At 48.8% G+C, this 19,336-nt stretch overlaps 3 protein-coding genes across 4 annotated transcripts in view; 1 reads left to right on the top strand and 2 right to left on the bottom strand.

Moving 5' to 3' along the window:
- Txnrd2 (thioredoxin reductase 2) overlaps window positions 1–1,312 on the bottom strand; it is a 54,316-nt gene extending 53,004 nt beyond the window's left edge. The window contains exon 1 of the mRNA XM_028770557.1: window positions 1,210–1,312. Within this exon, the coding sequence (XP_028626390.1) occupies window positions 1,210–1,312 (103 nt within the window). The remainder of the gene's footprint in view (window positions 1–1,209) is intronic.
- A 4,469-nt stretch (window positions 1,313–5,781) lies between these two features.
- Window positions 5,782–19,336, bottom strand: part of Arvcf (ARVCF delta catenin family member) — a 32,478-nt gene continuing 18,923 nt past the window's right edge. The window contains exon 17 of the mRNA XM_028770553.1: window positions 5,782–6,025. Within this exon, the coding sequence (XP_028626386.1) occupies window positions 5,942–6,025 (84 nt within the window). The 3' untranslated portion in view covers window positions 5,782–5,941. The remainder of the gene's footprint in view (window positions 6,026–19,336) is intronic.
- Comt (catechol-O-methyltransferase) lies at window positions 9,702–19,108 on the top strand. Of its 2 annotated transcripts, none has more exons than XM_028770559.1 (5): window positions 9,702–9,871; window positions 13,990–14,257; window positions 14,640–14,833; window positions 15,130–15,261; window positions 18,179–19,108. In XM_028770559.1, exons 2-5 carry the CDS (start codon window positions 13,990–13,992, stop codon window positions 18,377–18,379), a joined length of 795 nt encoding a protein of 264 aa, XP_028626392.1. In that variant the 5' UTR covers window positions 9,702–9,871; the 3' UTR covers window positions 18,380–19,108. The 2 variants fall into 2 exon arrangements, with proteins under 2 accessions (XP_028626392.1, XP_028626393.1); XM_028770560.1 differs by lacking the exon at window positions 9,702–9,871 and adding an exon at window positions 12,159–12,163 and having other exon boundaries at window positions 14,105–14,257.

Raw genomic sequence — 19,336 nt, 5'->3', positions numbered from 1 at the left:
GAAAAGAGCAACTTTAGATCCCAAAGGTCTGTCCCCTAGATTCCCATCTCACATGTAGCAACTGCTTCCTGGTATTCTCCCAGGCTAGCTTCTGCCACTGAGCCACAAGGCCTCTGCCAACTTGCAGTCAGTTTGCCTGCCCAGCCCCTGCAGACCAAGGGCCAGCCATGGTACCTTCCATACCACTGCCTCTGGGAAGAACCCTGGCCTGTCTTGCTTCTGTCTCTCTAAACTCACCCCCTGTGGGCAGAATTGAATTCTGTCACTCACATCCAGGGAACAGTATTAAGGGTTGTCACCATGAAAAGACATAATGGAGACCACTCATGAAACTGATCTGGGAAACTGAACTGGGAAACTCTGGAGAACTTGGCCTATTGGGGGTAGCGTGGACGTACTGAGTGGTACTCAGGACTGCTTCCCCCTTTGAAAATAATTACTATCCTGATTTCAGCAATAACTCTCCCTGGTGCAAACAAGTTGTTTCTTCTCCTTCCCAAGGATCCTGACAAGCACTGGGGCTTAGTCCCACAAACTTTCTCGTGTCTTTTCACTCCCTACACATGCAAGTAAATACTACTTGCTAGGCAGGTCATGAGGGGTACATTTGGAAGCAGAGACAGGAACAAGAAGCAGTTCAAGGCCAGCTCGGGCTGCACTGCTGACTGACCATGACTCAAAAAATAAAAAAACAGCCAAAACCAACAAACCAAGGTAGTTTGTGACTGTAACCCCAGAAGGCCAAGGTCGGTGGCAACTAAGCAGTCTGTGGGCAGCTTGAGCAACATGGGGGTGGGATTACAAACAAAAAGAAAAAGAAAAAACTAGAACAACAGTAAAGAGTTGCTGCATCTAGTGAGTTATGGACCTGTGGGGCACCTGTGACCATCAGAGCCCTTGATAGTACCCCATCATAGCCCTGACATCAGGGCTACAATTAATACTGGGGACACAAACCCCAGAAGGCTAGGCTTGCTGCCACCACCGGAGGACCTCAGTCACATCACCTCTTACATTTTAGCCACGTGTAAGGGAAGCAACCCTGCTAGAAGCAAGTCCCCTTCTATCTGGAACACTGGTCTTTTGATACCCCGGCCTGCGCGGGCACGCCCACGCGGACACGTTCCAGCAGAGCCCCGCCACCGCGACCCCCTGTGGACACTCGCACAGGCGCCCTCTCCGCGTGCACCGCCCACGACCCCACCCTACCTCCCGCTGCGCTCGCTGCGCCCCGTGTCCCGCGTGTCAGAGCCCGTGTCCACGGCCGGAAGCGCACACTGAGTCCGCGCAGCGCGACCGCCATCGCCGCCATGGCCTGGGGACCTCATGCGGTCGGGGCTGCCCTTCGCGCTGCCTGAGCCGTCCGCGCCTCGGGGTCGGACCTGTGCGCGGCCTTGACGAGGTGAGTGTAGCGGCCCGCGCTCTTGCACTGCCGGAAGCTCAGGCCCACGATCGGAATCTGCGTGCTGGGAACTGGGACTGGAGTAAAGGGCCCAAACGTGAGGACTGGGACTGACCTAGGGGAGCGCAAGCTGGGGCTGGGGAATGTGGACACTTGGCTGTGGAAGCGAGGCAGATCTCCACACTTCTCATGGGGAACCCGAGTATCAGTGCTGGGGTGGGAGTATCAGTGGGCCTATGGAGTTGGCCTTAACCTGAACAGGATGTCACACATCCAGGACCTGGCCCATCCTAAGACGGTCTGACTTAGTTCTTGGTGTGGGATGCAAACCTTAGGGTCAGAGTTACAGGGCCCAGGGGTGGTAAGTGGAGTTGGAAGCTGTTGAGCAATCTTCTCAACAGGTGTTCTTGAGAGAGGCCTTAGGATGCCCCTGGGTTACTCCTTGCAAAAGAATAGGCTACCCCAGAGAGGGACCCCTTGGAGCTCAAGAGCAGTAGGGCCGGAGCACTAGGACAGGCTTTGGGTGTGTAATAGTGTGATAGAAAGAGAAAGTCTTCCAGCCAGGGACTTTGGGGTCCTTGTTGGCCCTCCAAGCATTAGGAGTACAGTGAGAGCTCCCATGACTACTTGTAACTTTTTTTTAGGGTCTTGTGGTGGGATAGGGCTCTAGAGGACAGCTTGTCACAGAGAAACAGCATCACTCTAATTATTGGCGGGGCAGATTTTACGTAGGAACTGCTGACAGTAGGAGACTGAGTCATCTCCATTTGAGCAGACGTGGATATAGTTCCAGGGGAACAAAGGAACGCAGAATCAGTGAAGGGAGCAATTAAAACAACAGCTAGGGGAAGGCTGGTTATGCAGGATCCTCATGGTTGTGTCGCTGGGCTAATTCCCATGCTTTCACAGAAGCTGGGACTAGGGGCTTCTGGCTTTAGCTGCAGAAAATCAGTTCCATCGTCTCGAGTTTTCTCAAGCAGACACTTTGGGGCTCTCAGAGATAAGGTTAACATTTACATCTTTAAAAGGAGTTTGGCCAGTTGTGGCTAAAGCTTCTTGTTCAACAAGAGGACAATTTTTCAAGGAGGGAGACAGCCTTCCTACTGAGCAAGAAGTCCATTTTCTGTTCCATGACCTTTCTCCTCACAAGGGCTAACTGTCGAGAGCAAGGGCTTAGTGAGGGTCGTCCTTAAGAAAACACAGAAAGGTTGGTGTTAGCCACAAATCAGATTTTGAGTCGTGTGTTGAACATATTCTAGGTGATAGGTGCCATTGAGATGGTCATTGAGGAGCAGTCTGAAGGCTTTACCAAGTTGTCCTCTGAGTGCGTGAAGTGAGGCATATGATGAGTACAGGGTCTCAGGCATGGTTGTTTCCTGGTACAGTGTGTGCACCCGGTACAGGACTTCTGGCGTCGTGGCCCATGTAACCGAGGTTCCCGGCAGAAAGTTGTCCACAAGAGTATTTGGTGTGTTGAAATCTGACATTTCTGTCAGGTTCTCCCTCAGGCTTTCCCAGACCCTAGTGGGATGGTACAGCTGCATCAAGCACTTCCTTGGACAGGCTTTCGTCCTGGTCTGGGTCCTGCTGGGAACAGTGCTTGATTAAGGGATAAGAGGGTCTTACCACAGTGAAAGTTACAGACATTCTGGCCCCTAAGTAAGTGCAGGTTTTATTGTTGATTTCACTTTTTGAAGCTTGCCTAAAACCTCTATCAGCCTCTCCTATGGGATGACGTTCCTGAGCCGAGATGCCTGGCTCTTTATGTGTTTGTGTGTGAGTATGGGCAAGCATATACCATGATGAGCATGTGGAGCCCAGAGGACTAGTGCGGATGTCTTTTCTCACCTCCCGAGTTGCTTGGAGAAGGCTCTTCTCTCTTGTTTACTTCTGGGGATTTTTTTGTCTCTATCTTTCATCTCACAGCACTAGGATTACAGACAAGTATTACCATGTTTGGCTTTAAGTGGGTTTGGGGATCGGACTTGGGTGATCTTTCCAGCCCTAGCTGTTTTACCATCATTTGAATGCCTTTAGGAAAACACTATTCTTTCTCTAGGCAATTTTGGCTTTACCAGTTGTATTGAAGTTTCTTGACGTTCAGCCAACAGCAACTGAACCCTGGAATAAGGGAGTTTTCCCCTTTTCCTCTTGAGTTTTTCTGACTTCAGAAGGGAAGAATAAAGCCTGGGGAACATAGCTCAGTTGGTAGAGTGCTTGCCTGGCATGCACGAGGCCCTGGGTTCAATCACTAGCACTTCATTAAACTAAGCATAGTGGCATATGTCTGTATTTTCAGCACCCAAAAAATAAAGCAAGAGTATGATAAATTCTATGTCAGCCTCATCTCCAGAGCAAGTCTGAGGGTAGTCTGGGCTTATATGAAATATTATCCCTCACCCCTAACCCCCCAAATCAACAAAGCATGTAAGAAAACAGGATGAAACAGGTAAGTCATAAATCCTCAGAGATAGTAAAGAAGATGAGAGTCTGAAATCGGGGCGTGAGGGGTACAGCCGTCGTGCTTGAGCTTTTGGTCTGGGAGGAAAAACCACAGGATCGGGAGTTTAAGGCCTGCATAGCAAGTCCAAGCCCAGCCAGGGATACATGAGACCCTGTCTTAATAGAAGAGGAAGAAAGAGAAGAAAAGGAAAATAAGACTCTTAATAAGCTGCCAAAGTGTGTTGAACTTCCCTTTCTGATAACATAAAGCAGCATTTTGACTTTTGTACAGATTGCACCCAAGCAATCTTGATACACCTCTGGTGTACGCTAACCACTGAGCTCTTGACACAGCCCAAGATTATTCCTGTTTAAAAAAGATTCTAAGCCCAACAAGGGTGGCACACTCCTTTGATCCCAGCACTTGGGAGTCAGAGGCAGGCAGATCTCTGAGTTAAGGCTATCCAGAGAAACCCTGTCTTGAAAAAAACAAAAACAAACAAATAAAAATAAAAATTAGGTCCTGGAGAGATGCATCAGGGTTAAGAGCAAATACTGCTCTTTTAGAGACCTGGGTTTGTTTGCTTAGCATCTGCATCAAGGGACTCATGACTCCTATAACTCCAGCTCCAGGAGATTGGACACTCTCCTCTGGTCTCCATGAGCACACACACACACACACACACACAATCACACAGGCATATTAATACAAATAAAAAAGGAATTGTAGCTGGGCTTACTTCTACTTCCAGCATTCAGGAAGCAGAAGCAGTTAAATCCTTGTGAGTTTAAGGCAGCCCCAGGAACCTTAGGATGCTTTGACTTCATTGAGAGCAAGGGACACCCAAATTTATAGAGGGTATACTGCATCGAGGGATGATGGCATATTCTTGGATGCTTCTGAGCCTTCAGAGGTGTTTTAAGAGTTTAAAATTCTTTATGGACCTCTGAGGCCAACTACTGTTCATACTCTACTGGTATGAATAAGCAGGCTTGTTCTAAGAAAATCAGAATGCTTTTCTTTTTATTTATTTATTTGTTGTTGTTTTGATTGTTCAAGACAGGGTTTCTCTGTGTAGCCCTGGCTGTTCTGGAACTCACTCTGTAGACCAGGCTAGCCTCGAATGCAGAGATCCATCAGTGCCTTCCAATCTTGGGATTAAAAACATGCACCACCACCCTGCCCTTGTACTTTGGTTTTTGTTTGTTTAAAGGCACAACATGGAGTTGTTTTGTTTTGAGACAGGGTCTCTCCATGTACCTTGATAACTTAGAGCTTGTTGTGTAGACCAGGCTTGTGGACTTGCAGCAATCCTCCTGCCTCTGCTTCCAGAATGGTAGGATGACCAATGCTACCATACCTAGCCAGCAAAGTTTTTCAAGAGGGCTTTGTAAGCTCAGTAAATTCGAACTTAGCTCCTTGAAGCTCTCTGCCTGATTCTGGGTGATGGGTCTCCAATGTGACATTCCAGTTAACTGGCTGCCTGAAGTTTCCAGTTGTGTCCAGTTGCTGGGAGAGAACAGACCCTAATTGCAGCTCTGTAAATAACTGCTACCATGAAAGGAAGTACAGGGAAGTTTGTTATTTGGAGGGATCAGACAGTGAGAAAAAGATGAATATTTCAATTTAATTTAACAAATGTAATTTACTCGATAGTTATGAGTCATGGATAGCTAAAGATAAACTAGTTTCTTTTTTTTTTTTTTTTTTTTTTTTTGTTTTTTTGAGAAAGGGTTTCTTTGTGTAGCCCTGACTGTTCTGGAACTTACTCTGTAGACCAGGCTAGCCTCGAACTCTCGAACTCCGCCTGCCTCTGCCTCCCAAATGCTGGGATTAAAGGCGTGCGCCACCACCACCCGGCCCTAGTTTCTTTTTATAACCAACAAATAAAAAATGGAACCCTAGATAGCAACTGTGTGCTGAACTCAAGCCTTCTTTTTGTTTTACTCAGTTTCGTGTCCTTAATTCTTTATTCATTTTTAATTTTTTTTGACATTTTTAATTTGGGGGTGTTTTGGACACTGTGAAGACCTGACTGGCCTTGAACTCTCAGATCAACCCACGTCTCCTCCCAAGTGCTGGGATTAAAGGCTGAGCTACTCCAGCCCTGTTCCTATAGCTCTATTGTCATATATCGCCTTCTGATCTGGACCAGCAGGTTGTTCTTCAGTGGCAGGATGCTGAGGAGGAAGGACCAGAGGATTAGAGATAAAGGAGATAGAACAGGTAGCTCTTATAGCAAGTTTACTAAAAAGTACACTATCTTATGTACTTTTGCAGAGGGACATGGAACAGTCAGTGGGACACTATCATACAGTGGGACAAAGTCAGCAGGCCCCTGATCAAACAGTGTTGCCTAAGGGAAACACAAGATCTCTCAAGGGTGTCAGACCTGGGCACATAGCAGCCTTAGTGCTGAATACAGCAGTCATTGGACAGGGGTTGGGTGGGTGGAGGATGTTAGTTTAAAAGTTAAGTTCCAGTGTTGGCCCCACCCCAAGTCTAAACCTTGCCAGCCTGCCTCTGGGCTAGGACATAGAACTAGATTCCTTTGTCCTTTTGTCAGGGCCTCCAAGAAAGCCTGGGATTGGCCTAGTTCTCAACAGTATATGATATATTGATTATGTATATATTTGTAAATATATACTGTGTGTATGTGTGTGTGTGTGTGTGTGTGTGTGGCTGGGAATGGGACTCAGGACACTGTGTATGCTTCACACATGCTTTATACTAAACTGTGTTCTCAACTCATATATTTAGACACTGTTAATGTAGATCAGTTACAAGTTTATCACATGCCAGGATCTGTCACAGATTAGTACAATATCTGAATTCATTATCTCATGATCTCTAAAGCTACTTTTATGGTGGTGTGTGTGTGTGTGCGTGTGTATGTGTGTACACACCTTGGATGTCATTCCTCAGGAACAAGATATCTTGATGTTTGAGCCTGGAGCTCTCCAAATAGGCCTGGCTGACTGCAGAGGATCCTCCTGTGGCTGCCTCCCTAGACTGGGACTGCAAGCATCTTCCACTGTGCCTGGCTTTTTACACGGATTCTGGGAAATAAACTCAGGTCTCCATGCTTACATAACAAGCATTTTACTGACTGAGCCATCTCCCCAGCTCCCCTCCTTTTGCGGGGGAGGAGGGAGGATGGTCTCTTTACGTTGCCCTGGCTGTCTTGGGCCTTGCTATGGAGATCAGGGTGGCCTTGAATTCACATACATCTACCTGCCTTTGCCTCGTAAGTGCTGGGATTAAAGGTGTGCACCACTACACACAATTTTTTAATGTGGAGGGAATCATTAATTTATTAATTAGATGTAAACTTTTTAGTCATTCTGCACATCTAAACCTATTTAGTTCAAAGACAGAAGGCTTATCTTGCCTGGCAGACACTGGGTTTGGACCCAGCATAGAGAGAGAAAGAGCAAGGGGACTGTTGCACATCTGTAACCCCAACACTGCCGGGAGCCAAACCCAGGAAACTACCTGCTATTCTAAGAGAACCCAGGAAGTTACCTGCTGTTCTTGAAAGCCTAGTTGCTTTGATGGATCCCTGAATTCTTTGAACACTGCAAGGGTAAGGGGTCTCAAGTCTTAGAGACCACCCAGAGCTGCATAGCTGGAGTAGCGTAGTGAGGACCCTGTCTGGTGACTTGGACAGAAGTGGAGCTTGGTCTTGAAAGGGAATCTATGACATGAAGCTGGGTTGTCCAAGCAAAGGTTCACACAGGGGAAGGCTGAGGCCAAGGCCGGGGCACGGCTCGTTGTCCGATGTCAGTGCCTGCAGTGTATGCAGGGCTCCAGGTTCCATCCTAGTGTCTTCCCCACAAACAACCCCACTTTATTTTGAGACAGGTTCTCTTACTCAGTCTGGGGCTCATTGATCCAGTAAAGCTGGCCTAACTCCTGGGATGGGCCAGTGTAGTCCCCATCCCCCACCCCTGCCTCTTGCCAGCCAAGTGCCAGGTTTTTATTCTGTTAGGGATCTAAATTCAGATCAGAATGCTTGTGCAGCGGGTGCTAAAACAGCTAAGCAACTGCCCAGCCTTTCCCCACCCCCACACCCCCACCTTTCCTTTTTTTACACAGACTTTCACTCTGTAGTCAAAGCTGGCTTGAGACTCACTGAATAGCCCACTTTAGCTTTACACTGGTAAACTTCCTGCCTTAGGCTGCCAACTGTTAGGATTACAGACATGAGCCACCATGTCTGGCACTCTCTGGTCAAATAATGAACACTATGGGTATAACTGGTAGAGTGCTTGCCTTGTATGTTCTTGAGGTTCTATCTTTAGCAGCAGAAGGGAGGCATTATCATCTGGAAATATGGAGCCTGACCACTGTGGTGGAGGTGGCTGAGCTGGCCTTACCATTATTGTCCTGGGGGCTGGCTCATTAGGCCCAACTCTCTATATCCTGGATGGGTGCACTGTGCTTCTTGGGCATGTTTGTGGCCAGCAGGTACCAGGTGCTATGTGACCTCTTGTCCTGCCTTACAGGTCCTGTGAGACTTTCACCCCAGCTTACAGAGGAAAGAACCACTCAGCAGTGATCGATATGCCAGGCCCTAAGGAGCTATCCTAAGACCAGGCTTGATTCTTGCCCCAGAGTTGCCCTGTGAGTCTCCCTTAGCCTCCCACTGCTCAGTTGCAAGAACATCTTGATCTCAGAGGAAACCTATCTGATTGTGCTTCCCAGAACTGGGGGTTGAGAGCAGAGGGCAGTGTGTGGAGCACAGCAGACCCCTGGGAAAGCCTGTGCCCAGATGTGGCAGAAGCAGCAGCCTGGCGCTAAGCTTCAGGGGTGCTTACAGATGTGGCACCCCAGCGCCATTCCTGCTGTTCCTTTTGGAGGTGGCAGCTAGAGGCACCCACATGCAGTAGGACATGGAATTGGTACCTAGAGGTACCATTGGGGCAAGTGGCCTCCACCTGTTTTGTTTTTGGTTTTTAAAAAAAAGCCAAACGAAAATTTGTGTAGCCCCAGGGCATTTTTGTAGCCCTAAATGGCCTAGAATGCCCTATATAGCCCAGGCTGGCCTCACTCACTCTTGACCCTCCTTTCCCAACCTCCTGTGTGTTGGAACTCCAAGTATTCACCACCAAACTCAGTCTTCACTGCCCCCTCCTCCCCTCCTCTCTCTCTCTCAGCCTTGCAGCCTTCCCCTCATAACTACAGGGCAAGTCCATGGTTCCATCTAGTACCTACCTGGTTCAGTGGAACCAAAGTCACAGAGGCTAAGGAAGACTGACTCCCTCCCCTGAAAAGCCGTGAACTTTCCATGCTGTAAATGGTGGCTCTTTCTCTTCTTCCACTTAAGGCTGTCTCTCCCATCGTTCTCACAATGCACCCCTTTACTCCCACTCACCTTGAGGCTTTCTCTGAATAAAGCTCATTCTGGCTCAGCTCTCTGCTCCTTGATCTAACCTGAAGTCAACAGTGAGGATTCTAACCTAAACCTGTGTGTGATGCACACGTATGCACATGTGTGCATGCAGTTGTGTGGCTTTGGGTTTAGGAACTTAGCATCTAGGTCAGACTTCTCACATCCAGGAACTTGTGTGTTTTGGACATGCTGGGGATATATCTACCCAGCTCAGGGGTCAGCATAAGCAGCCTCTATGCTGTATTACTAGCAGATGATTAACGTCCCCTCCAGTCCTCTGGCACTTTTGTAAATAACTTTAGGATGAAAACATCAGACTTGGCCATTTGTCAGGCACGAAGTGTGTTCACAGTATTGTGTAATCTTTACCAGAACTTCCTCATCGTTCCACGCTGTCACTGTCCCCTTGCCTCTGCTCCCATAGCTACTCAGCTTCCAGTCCTGTGCTATTTGCTATTCTGTGTCTGGATAGTTTTGTTTGCAGGCCCATACCGTGCTGCAGCATGGGTCGGTGCCTCTCACTGCAGCAACACACACTCCATTGTGGAGTGTCCTGGCTGGCTTAGCTCAAACAAGAGCAGGCAGATGTCTGAAGACCTGCTCCCAGTCCTGGCTACACAGCAGTCATGTGGTGAGTCTTTGCATAGCCTCTTGTGGGAACATAAAACTGTTTCCCCAGTTTTCACCTAGTGTGTAAGAGTTCCAATTTTTTTTCAAATTCTTAACAATTTTATCATCTTACTTTAAAATAGAAACAAAAAAAAAATCAGGCCTGATCATGCAGACTACAACTCTTGGGAGTTGTAGAAAGATAGATAGTTCAAGGCCAGCCTTGAAAAACTGCAACTTAATGACAAGTTGTCTTAAAATATGTGGGTGGCAATGCAGCTCAGTGAAGCCCTGTGTTCAGCCCCTGTGTCTCGCCTCAGAAAAATGTTCTTTCCATTGTGGCTTTGATACACATTTCTTCAGTAACTGTAACTAACAATGTTAAGACTTTGCAGAAGGGCTTTCCTGACAGAAGCTTGTGTTTGTTTCCCAGGCTGTCCTTGAACTCACAAGGCTGATCTTGAACTTCTGACTGTCTAGTCTTGGATGTTGGGATCATAGGAGTGTACCTTCGTGCTAAACTGGTGTGGGGCTGGAACCTAGGGCTTTATGAAGGCCAGGCAAGCACTCTGCCAACTGAACTGCATCCCAGCCTCTCCTCAGTACTCTAGTTTTTAAAATACTTTATGCATGTTATGTTAGACAAGCATTCAACCACAGAGCTAACATCCAAGCCCTAAATCCTCTTTTCCCTTTTTTTTTTTTTTTGAGATTGAAAAAAAAACTTTTTTATTGATTTAATTGATTGACTTGGGACAGAGTCTAGTATGGCCCAGGTTGGCCTCAAACTCATGATCTTTTTTCAGACTCTTAAGTGCTGGAATCACAGATGTCGTAATACTCAACACTATGTTTTAATTTACCACATTGTATTAATTACTGTAGCTTTGTAGTTAGTTTTAAATAAGGAAGTGAAGTCATTCACCTCTGTACTTCAAGATTAATTTGGTTATTTGTGCTCCCTAGAGATTCAATGAAACTTAGCATAGATTTCTCTACTGGAAAAAATATGCGCTTGGGATTTTTGGTAACTATTAAATCAGTAGACTGATCTGGGTAGAGAATCTTAACAGCATAGTATTAACAATGTTATCAACAGCAAGTCTTCCCTTCTGTCTCAGTTACTGACACATTTTTATGTTCTCTTGATCAACTAAAATCAACTCAATGTGAGATCTGCAGAGCCCAGCCCCTGCCTAGAATACCTAAGCAGTTGATTCCAGGAGCCTGCAGAGTAGGGTCCGAGCTGTGGTCCACAGACTCCAGGTGAAAGGAGCCGCTGGCTTCTCCATGGAGTTTTGAGGCCCTGGAGCTACCCCAGCTCTGTTTCTACTTCCTCACTTGTAGACTCTTTTCTGGGTTTTGAGAAACAGGCTGCAGTGTGGCCCATCAACCTCAGTATTGGGCTGATGGTGTGCACTACCACAAATGGCTTTCTCACTTGCAAATTCTTTTGTTCTGCAAAATCCCTAGGAAGTAATGATGGCTGGAGTTTGGCAGTTGCCCCTGAGTTGCTCCCTTTCCCATGGCCAGGTGGGCATGGCTCCACCCACTCCTCACACTGCACTCCAGGGATCCCCGAAAGAAAGGGGATAAGGCTTTTGGGTGCTGTGGAGGCTGTATTAGGGTCTCTAGAGGAACAGAACGGGTAGAATAGCTATATATTAAATATTGTGTAGAAAGATAAAGGTTTTTTTGAGACAAGGTTTCTCTGTGTAGCCCTGACTCTCCTAGAACTCCCTGTGTAGACAAGGCTGACCTTGAACTCAGAGATCCACCTGCCTCTGCCTCATGAGGATTAAAGGATTAAAGGTGTGCACCACCGCCTGGTTTAAATGTGTGTGTGTGTGTCCACACACGGAGACAGACGGACGGACGGACAGACATGTGTACTTAGTTTGTAACTTAGACTGACCTCAAACTGTTGATTGTACTGCCTCAGCCTATCAGTGTGCAAGCTTCTGAGCTACTCTTAACTGGATTTCGGATGGATGGATGGATGGATGGATGGATGGATGGATGGATGGACGGACAATATAGCTCATTGACTCACACCCCAATGCTACTTCTACTATTATAATGGATAGCATAAACTAAGACACCCAAGCACAAGTTAGGAAAACTGAGCCATGGAAAGGGGTAAAATGAGGCTGGGACAGGTAATCCTGTGTTGCCCATAATCCCAGCCCTCAGCCTTTCAGGCTGACTCTGGCGCCTGTTCCCACTTTGCTGCACCCACTCTTGGCCTTCTCTGGTAAGCTGCACAGTGCCCATTGTTGCCCTGGATAGTTTCCTGTGGGTTTACGTGTGCTCTGTAACTGGTGTTGGTATGTGACAGTGGGAAGCAGTGGCCTCAGCAAAGCAAGTCTCTCCTGCTTCTCCCAAGTACATAAGCCGTCAGGGGCCCTGGCTGGGAGTGATGGCCACACTCTGAGACTGGGAAGGTGCAAGATAGCTGGACCTTGGTCATTTCTAGGTCAGTTTCTGTCAAAAATTGACCAAAGGCCAAATTGAGTTCCTTAGAATTCCATTCAGTTTCCACGTCTGCTCAGCTCAGGAAGAGGAGGAGTCCAGGCCCTTCCTAGTGCAGACCACGAGGACAAGAGCTGGATGTGAGACCACTTGAAGCCCATGGGTGTATGAGGGCTCAGGCCCAGCATGCGTGCAGAGTGCACATGAGCAGCCTGCCTTGTGGAAATAGACTACAGAGTATGTGTGGGCTGCGGAGCCTCAGCTTTGAGGTCTCTAATGAGACTGTCCTGAAGCAGCCATCACACCTAGGGCTTGGACCTGCCTCCTCTTAAGACTCTTCCACAGGCCTAGATCAGGTTGTGTGTGGTCGGCAGCACCCTACCCTGGAAGAAATTGTAAATGGCCACAGTCTTTGGTAGAAGCTTCCCTAGTTCCTCTTTCTTGTCTTTTAGGTTCTCACAAGCATTTGCTATGAACTTAAGTGAACCCAGAGTCAGCTGTGGGGACTCTGGTGAAGTTTGTCAGTTAGATCCTGGGCTATCCACCCCAGCCCTCGCTTACCAGGAGTGTGTGTGTGTGTGTGTGTGTGTGTGTGGGCATAGTCACGCAGGCTTATCTTGTACTGGGAGCAGAACTCAGGGCTGTATGTGTGCTAGATAAATACCACACACTGGGCTCACCCAGCTCTGTGGCTTTAGATCTGCAATCTGAAGCTGTTCCTTACTTCAGTGGGGAGACCCCAGTGTCTCACTTAGTTTCTCTGTGAGTCTTCAGCCAACTCTAGTATCAGTCAGTACAAGGCTTAACAGCAAGAGGAGAGCTCACATTTAATTAAATTTGCATAGCCCTGGAAATTTATACAATTAGATGTGCCCCAGAGAAATGACCAAAACACTGATATGGTGGTATGTGCCTATAATCCCAGCCCTCAGGAGGATTAGGAGTTCAAGACCAGCCTGGGCTGTAGAGCCTGGCTGAAGAAAATGGGTTGATCAGTAGAGGTTAGTGGTGGACTGCTTACCTTGTACACATAAAGTTCTATCCACAACCCAAAGAAAATAAAGTACATAGGGCCACAGCTTTCCTACTTTCTGAGGCAAAGAATGATAATTTTATGGGGGAAAGGACTCAGAGCTCTCTGGGCTAGGCAGCCGATTTCTAGGGATGTCACTTGGTGATCTATGGGAGCTGTAAAGCCAGCAGGAAAATGAGGGTCACTCCAACAAGATCATTTGTTCAGGTCCCCAGCCCTGTTAAGTCTCTGCTAGAGAACTCCCACCCCAAGAAACCTTCACATCTGCCACATGTAGGAACAAACAGGTCATGTGGCCCATCCTGCACCCACAGTTCCTCTTTCTGCTAGAAACAGTCGGAAAGCTGGTTCAGTGCAAAATGACACGGCCTTCATGGAGAAAGCGTTCAGGGTTTGGGACCATGCCTCACAGTCCTCTACACAGGACTCCAGGAGGCACACATGGACCTGCTCTGCAGCCACAGGACAGTGAGAGGATGCAGGTCTCACCTGGCTCTCACCCGGTGAGGCACTGAGTCATGTGCCTGTAGGCTCTGAACCTTGGACCTCCTTCAGCACATGCTAGCCAAGAACAGGGTGGGTGAGGCAGGAAGGGAACAGGACACAGCTTGTCTACCCTGCCCCCCGCCCTGCAGATGCTGTTGGCTGCAGTCTCATTGGCTCTCCTGTTATTGGCCCTCCTCCTGCTCCTGCGACACCTGGGCTGGGGTTTGGTGGCTATCTGCTGGTTTGAGTTCGTGCAGCAGCCAGTCCGCAACCTGCTCATGGGTGACACAAAGGAGCAGCGTATCCTGCGCCACGTGCAGCAGCACGCAAAGCCTGGAGACCCCCAGAGCGTCCTAGAGGCCATCGACACCTACTGCACACAGAAAGAGTGGGCCATGAATGTGGGTGACGCAAAAGGTACGTGGCCCTCGTGTGCAGGCGACAGCCTATACGTGGGGAACCTGACGTGGGTATGGCAGTCCTTGTAGGAGAGCCTGTTAGAGGGAGAGAGAATCAGGACTCATGTTTCTATCTATCCCCCGTGGAGACTGATCATTTACACTTGAAAGAGCCAGGTAGGTGGGTGAGAGGGGTCCCTGTGTGTGAAAGTCCAGTGGAGTATCCAAGATTGGATACAGTGGGGTTCTCTGGGCTATCAGGAGGCAAAGGGCCTTTCTCAGCAGGTCAGCAGCATGAGAGGAGTATGATGTTGCTGGTCTGGAGAGGGGTAAACCAGAGTAGGGGATGGGCTCCCTTCCCTCAACCTGTACATACACATACCCTCCTCACCACCCTTCAGGCAAAATCATGGATGCAGTGATTCGGGAGTACAGCCCCTCGCTGGTGCTGGAGCTAGGAGCTTACTGTGGCTACTCAGCCGTGCGAATGGCCCGACTGCTGCCACCTGGAGCCAGGCTTCTCACCATGGAAATGAACCCCAACTACGCTGCCATCACCCAGCAAATGCTGAACTTTGCTGGCCTACAGGACAAAGTATGGCCCACTATGGCAGCTGGGGGGTTTGGGGGGGGGAAACTGGGCAGGCAGTGGGGGAAGATGAGGTCCTTGGTCAGCCACTAAGCACCTGCCGTATCTGTGACACTGGAGTAAAGAAAGGAACCACGGCAAGTTAGGAACATGGTCTTACCAACCTATCCTGTAGAGCAACTACCAGAGAGACTCAGTGCAGACTCTTCTCCAAAGCCCCAAAGAGATGGAGACATAGGTGGGAATCCAGACAAGCTCCTGCATATCACTGTGGGCACAGTACTGACAGAACCCTGTTCCAGGTCACCATCCTCCATGGGGCATCCCAGGACCTTATCCCCCAGCTGAAGAAGAAGTACGATGTGGACACATTAGACATGGTCTTTCTTGACCACTGGAAAGACCGCTACCTTCCAGACACACTTCTCCTGGAGGTGAGCTGAACCATCAATGCCCAGGCTCAGCAGGATGGCCTCTGTGCTGGCACTGCTGGAGTCACTGAGCCTTGAAGAGCCCTGCTGAGGGTGGTCCAAGGGCATAGGTGGGCCGAGGGATAGTCTGTGAGTTCTGTGGGTTGCAGAGGCCCTGTGGTAGGTGGAAGTGAAAGGGGAGAGGTTCCGGGTAGGAATGCCAAGTCAGGAACTCCCTGCAGTGCAGGAAGTCTGCTAGGGAGTGGGATGGGCACCAGAGAACAGAACACTTGGCCTGAAGGACCCAGAGCTGAATATACTCAAGGAAGCCGAACTTGGTCTGACTGAGGGTCAGCTGGGGCTGGCCACAGGGATGACAAGTGTGTCTACTCTCTCTAGGCCTTTTCAGCCCTCAACACTGCTCAGCCACCTTCACCTAGCAGGACCCTCAGCTCTAACTGGGAAAGCCATCCCTACTCCCAAGTGACTAGAGCATGAGGGGACATTTCCTTGTCTTGCTTGGGTGGCCTACAGAGAGACATGGAGTGGCTCCTTGGCCTTCATTGGATCTCCTCACAGCCTTTCACAGCCAACATGGAACTGTCCATGTGGTGTTGTCTCAAGAGTTGTACACCCTGTCATAGACTGTGGGGTCCAGAATGTGGGAGGATCAATCAACAAGCCCACGGGGAGGACAGAGCCATTGTGGCTTGGGCATGGCTCCAATAGCTCTGGTGAATGTAAGGGCTAAAAGGAAAATTCGGGCATGAGCTCTGGGCACGTGGGTCTGGCATCTAAAGGGTTTTGTTGACCTTTGTGGTGGCATGGACTGGTGAGTGGGAATGGTATTTCAGAGGCCCCTCACACTATTTTGGAAGTGGTGAGCACTAGGGTCAGAGGCAGGAATATTCCAAGGCCAGGAAGTTGTACCAAGATGGTAAGCAGTCGGGGGACAGAAAGGAGACCAGCAGGCCAGGCCAACCATGGGAAGCTGGCTCAGACAGGTTCCTGTCCCTGGCAGACACTGAGAACAGAGAACAGGCAGCTGAGCAGTCAGGCTCTACCTGTACAAGTACAGTGCAGGGAGGTAGGTCTCTGCACTTTCTGTGTGTGGTAATTGCAGGAGCCTGCTGTTAGAAAAGCAGTTCAGAAAAGCCGTTCAATAACTAGGAAACTAAGTTTTCAGCGCTGTTGCTCAAAGCTGGCAATTAGCTCCAGAAGAGAGGCATACATTGGAAATGGGTGCACTCATTTTTCCTTTTCAATGTATGACTGTAGGGAATTGAGGCCAAAGGAAGAACCTTTAAAAATGGTGATCATAAGCTAAAACTGCTTCTACCCAGGCTTACTGTTACACAGGACAATCTCAGTACTTGAAGGCAGAAGGATCATCATCTGTTGGAAGCCAGCCTAGGTTATACAATAAGGCACTATCTCACAAAGCAAACATCTTACCTATAGCATCCCATACTCCGTCTCCTTAGCATAGAAGCCCTGCTACTCGGGCACAGATCCAGGCTTACCTAGAATTCCCTAGGTCTTTTAGGAGGTTCGTGGAACCTGAATACTGGTAGGACAGAGGCTGTCCCCAGACAAGGCATGTTTCCTGAAGGGCAGCTTGGGTCCCCAGCACCCCCAAAAGTACATGCCTTCCTGTCATGATGAAATCAGGAAGTTTCATGTCTGTGTCTTACTGACAGTCAACATGTAAGTGTTGATGTCTCCAAGTCCCTGGCTGAGCCTCCGTGCTCCTTGCTCACTGTGTTCCTTCCCGCCCTAAACTGCAGGGCCCTCTCTAAACTGCACAGATGCTTTCCTCTAGAGCAGTTCTTCCTTGAGGCTGTTCCAACCAGCGCAAACATTTATGCTTTCTGAGAATGTGTCATATTCATAACGAAACTCATTCATGTTGTGGCACATGAGACTATCCCCCAAATTTAATGAGCAGCCCAAGGGTCCCTTAGCCCTCACAGCCTACAGGCTAGAGATCCCCACCCCACTCCCACCCACTAGGACCAGCTGGAGCCCTGGACCACTGTAAGAGCACAGCACTGCTATGTGAGCACAGAGCTCCCTGCCTTCAATTTGGGACAGCACATGATGGCGATGTTTGTGTGTGTGTGTGTGTGTGTGTGTGTGTGTGTGTGTGTGTGTGTGCCTGTGCCTGCTAGCAGTGCTCTACCCACTGAGGTACACCTCAGCCAGGGCTACTTACTGGATTTTACTTTCCATTTTGGGTAGCTTCCAGTGTGTTTGAAGACAAGTGTCTTACATAGTCCAGGTAGCCTAGAACCTTTGATCCTGCCTCAGCCTCCCAACCGATGGTATCATAGATGTGGCCCCATCAGACAGAACTGCTGTGTTATTATCTTTTGTTACATGATTACATTAAAAACACCCCCCTAAGCCTCCTGGGCAACCTTCAAATGAGAGATTCAGGTGTCCTGTTTCCTGGCTCTCCCTACCCCCACCCCTCCCACCACCCCTTTCTTGGCGGGTACTTCAGCTATTTGTATGCTGTCAGCAGACATACTTCTCAGAGAGGATAGACAAGCATCCTACATAGGATTCACACAAACACAGGTTCTGGAGCCACTGCTTCAAAGGCTCAGGAGTGACTCCCTCCTACTCAGACTCCAGCACCTAGTGTCTTCCCTGGCCCGGGTAGAAAGTCCAGAACAGAGCAGGGAAGGCCTCAAGGGCAGGGTTGTTGGTGAGGACACCATATTCCTGGCATAGAGTGTTGGAGGGAAACTGGCCGGATGCCACCATCTATCTCTTCCACTCAGCCAACCTTCACTGTGTTGCCCACATGCTCTTCTAGGGCTGGAAATGGATACAGGGCAGAATAGGAGCTGGAAGTGGCGCCATGAGAGCAGCTGGCCATGAATTGCACTGGGTTTGCCAAGCATTCCTGACCCTCCCTGTCTGTCCCCCACAGGAATGTGGCCTGCTGCGCAAGGGGTCGGTGCTCCTAGCCGACAATGTCATCGTCCCAGGAACCCCTGACTTCCTGGCTTATGTGAGGGGGAGCAGCAGCTTCGAGTGCACACACTACAGCTCATACCTGGAGTACATGAAAGTGGTGGATGGCTTGGAGAAGGCAGTCTACCAGGGTCCAAGCAGCCCTGTGGAGTCCTGAGCACACAGCCTGCCCTGAGCTTCCCTTCCAGCTTCTTCTGCATGACAACACACTCATTCTGACCCCCTCTATGCCTCTGGGGCTTGTCCTCAGGGGCTGTGCTTCCAGACTGTCATACACTGGCACATTCTAAAGGTAGTGAGCTCTCCATGCAAACCCACTACAATAACCCTGGAAAGCACCTGTGCATAAAAGGCTGAATTGAGGCTAGAGATGCAGTAGATCACAGTGCCTGCCCAGCACACAAAAGGCCTCAAGGTTAATCCTCTGTACCCAAGAACAAAAAGGGAGAGTTTTTAAAAATAAAAGCAGGTGTCATCCTGATGCCCTCAGTAACTGGAAGATATTTTCACAGGCTTCAGTGTGGGATCCTAGGCACTGCAGTCACCAATTAGCCTGGGGAAGAAGTCAGGAAAATGAAAATATCCAGACACCATTCGGCTGTCACAAAATGGCAGCAACAACTCAGAGAAAGTACTATCACCAGCAACTCACACCACATTTCATCTTAAGAATGAGTCAAACTTTTCAGGTGTGGTGCTGCATGCCTTTAATCCCAGTATCCAGGAGGCAGAGGCAGATGGATCTAAGTTCAAGGCCAGCCTGGTCTACACAGTGAGTTCCAGGACAGCCAGGTCTACATAGAAATACTTTAGGGGAAGAAAAAAAAGTAAAACCTCTTTGTTATCATAAAAGAAATTAAAGATCTACATATTTGGATACAAGAAATGCACTGAGTTATTCTCAGCTACCACACTGCTTTTACTTGATGTACAACAGCCTTTGCACCCATCACACACACACACAGCTAAGCAGGCACTAGCTGTGGGGCCACACTGTCCCTGCTGCTCTCTGCCCACAGGTGACACTCTGGGAGAAACAGTCTCTCCAGTCCTACTTCCTAACTTACAGATGAGGAAGTGGGTTCACACCACTGAGGCATGGCTGCCAGGTACC

This window comes from Grammomys surdaster, unplaced genomic scaffold (genome assembly GCF_004785775.1).
Source record: "Grammomys surdaster isolate TR1022 unplaced genomic scaffold, NIH_TR_1.0 202, whole genome shotgun sequence".
Taxonomy (NCBI): domain Eukaryota; kingdom Metazoa; phylum Chordata; class Mammalia; order Rodentia; family Muridae; genus Grammomys; species Grammomys surdaster.
The sequence above is the reverse complement of the archived record's forward strand: the minus strand, read 5'-3'. Positions and strand labels throughout refer to the sequence as shown.

Bases quoted from the DNA above. Each gene is read 5' to 3' on its own strand.
- Comt (XM_028770559.1), top strand. From the start codon at position 13,990: ATGCTGTTGGCTGCAGTCTCATTGGCTCTCCTGTTATTGGCCCTCCTC. The intron at 14,834-15,129 runs GTATGGCCCACT...ACCCTGTTCCAG, and splicing joins TTGCTGGCCTACAGGACAAA to GTCACCATCCTCCATGGGGC. The intron at 15,262-18,178 runs GTGAGCTGAACC...TGTCCCCCACAG, and splicing joins CAGACACACTTCTCCTGGAG to GAATGTGGCCTGCTGCGCAA.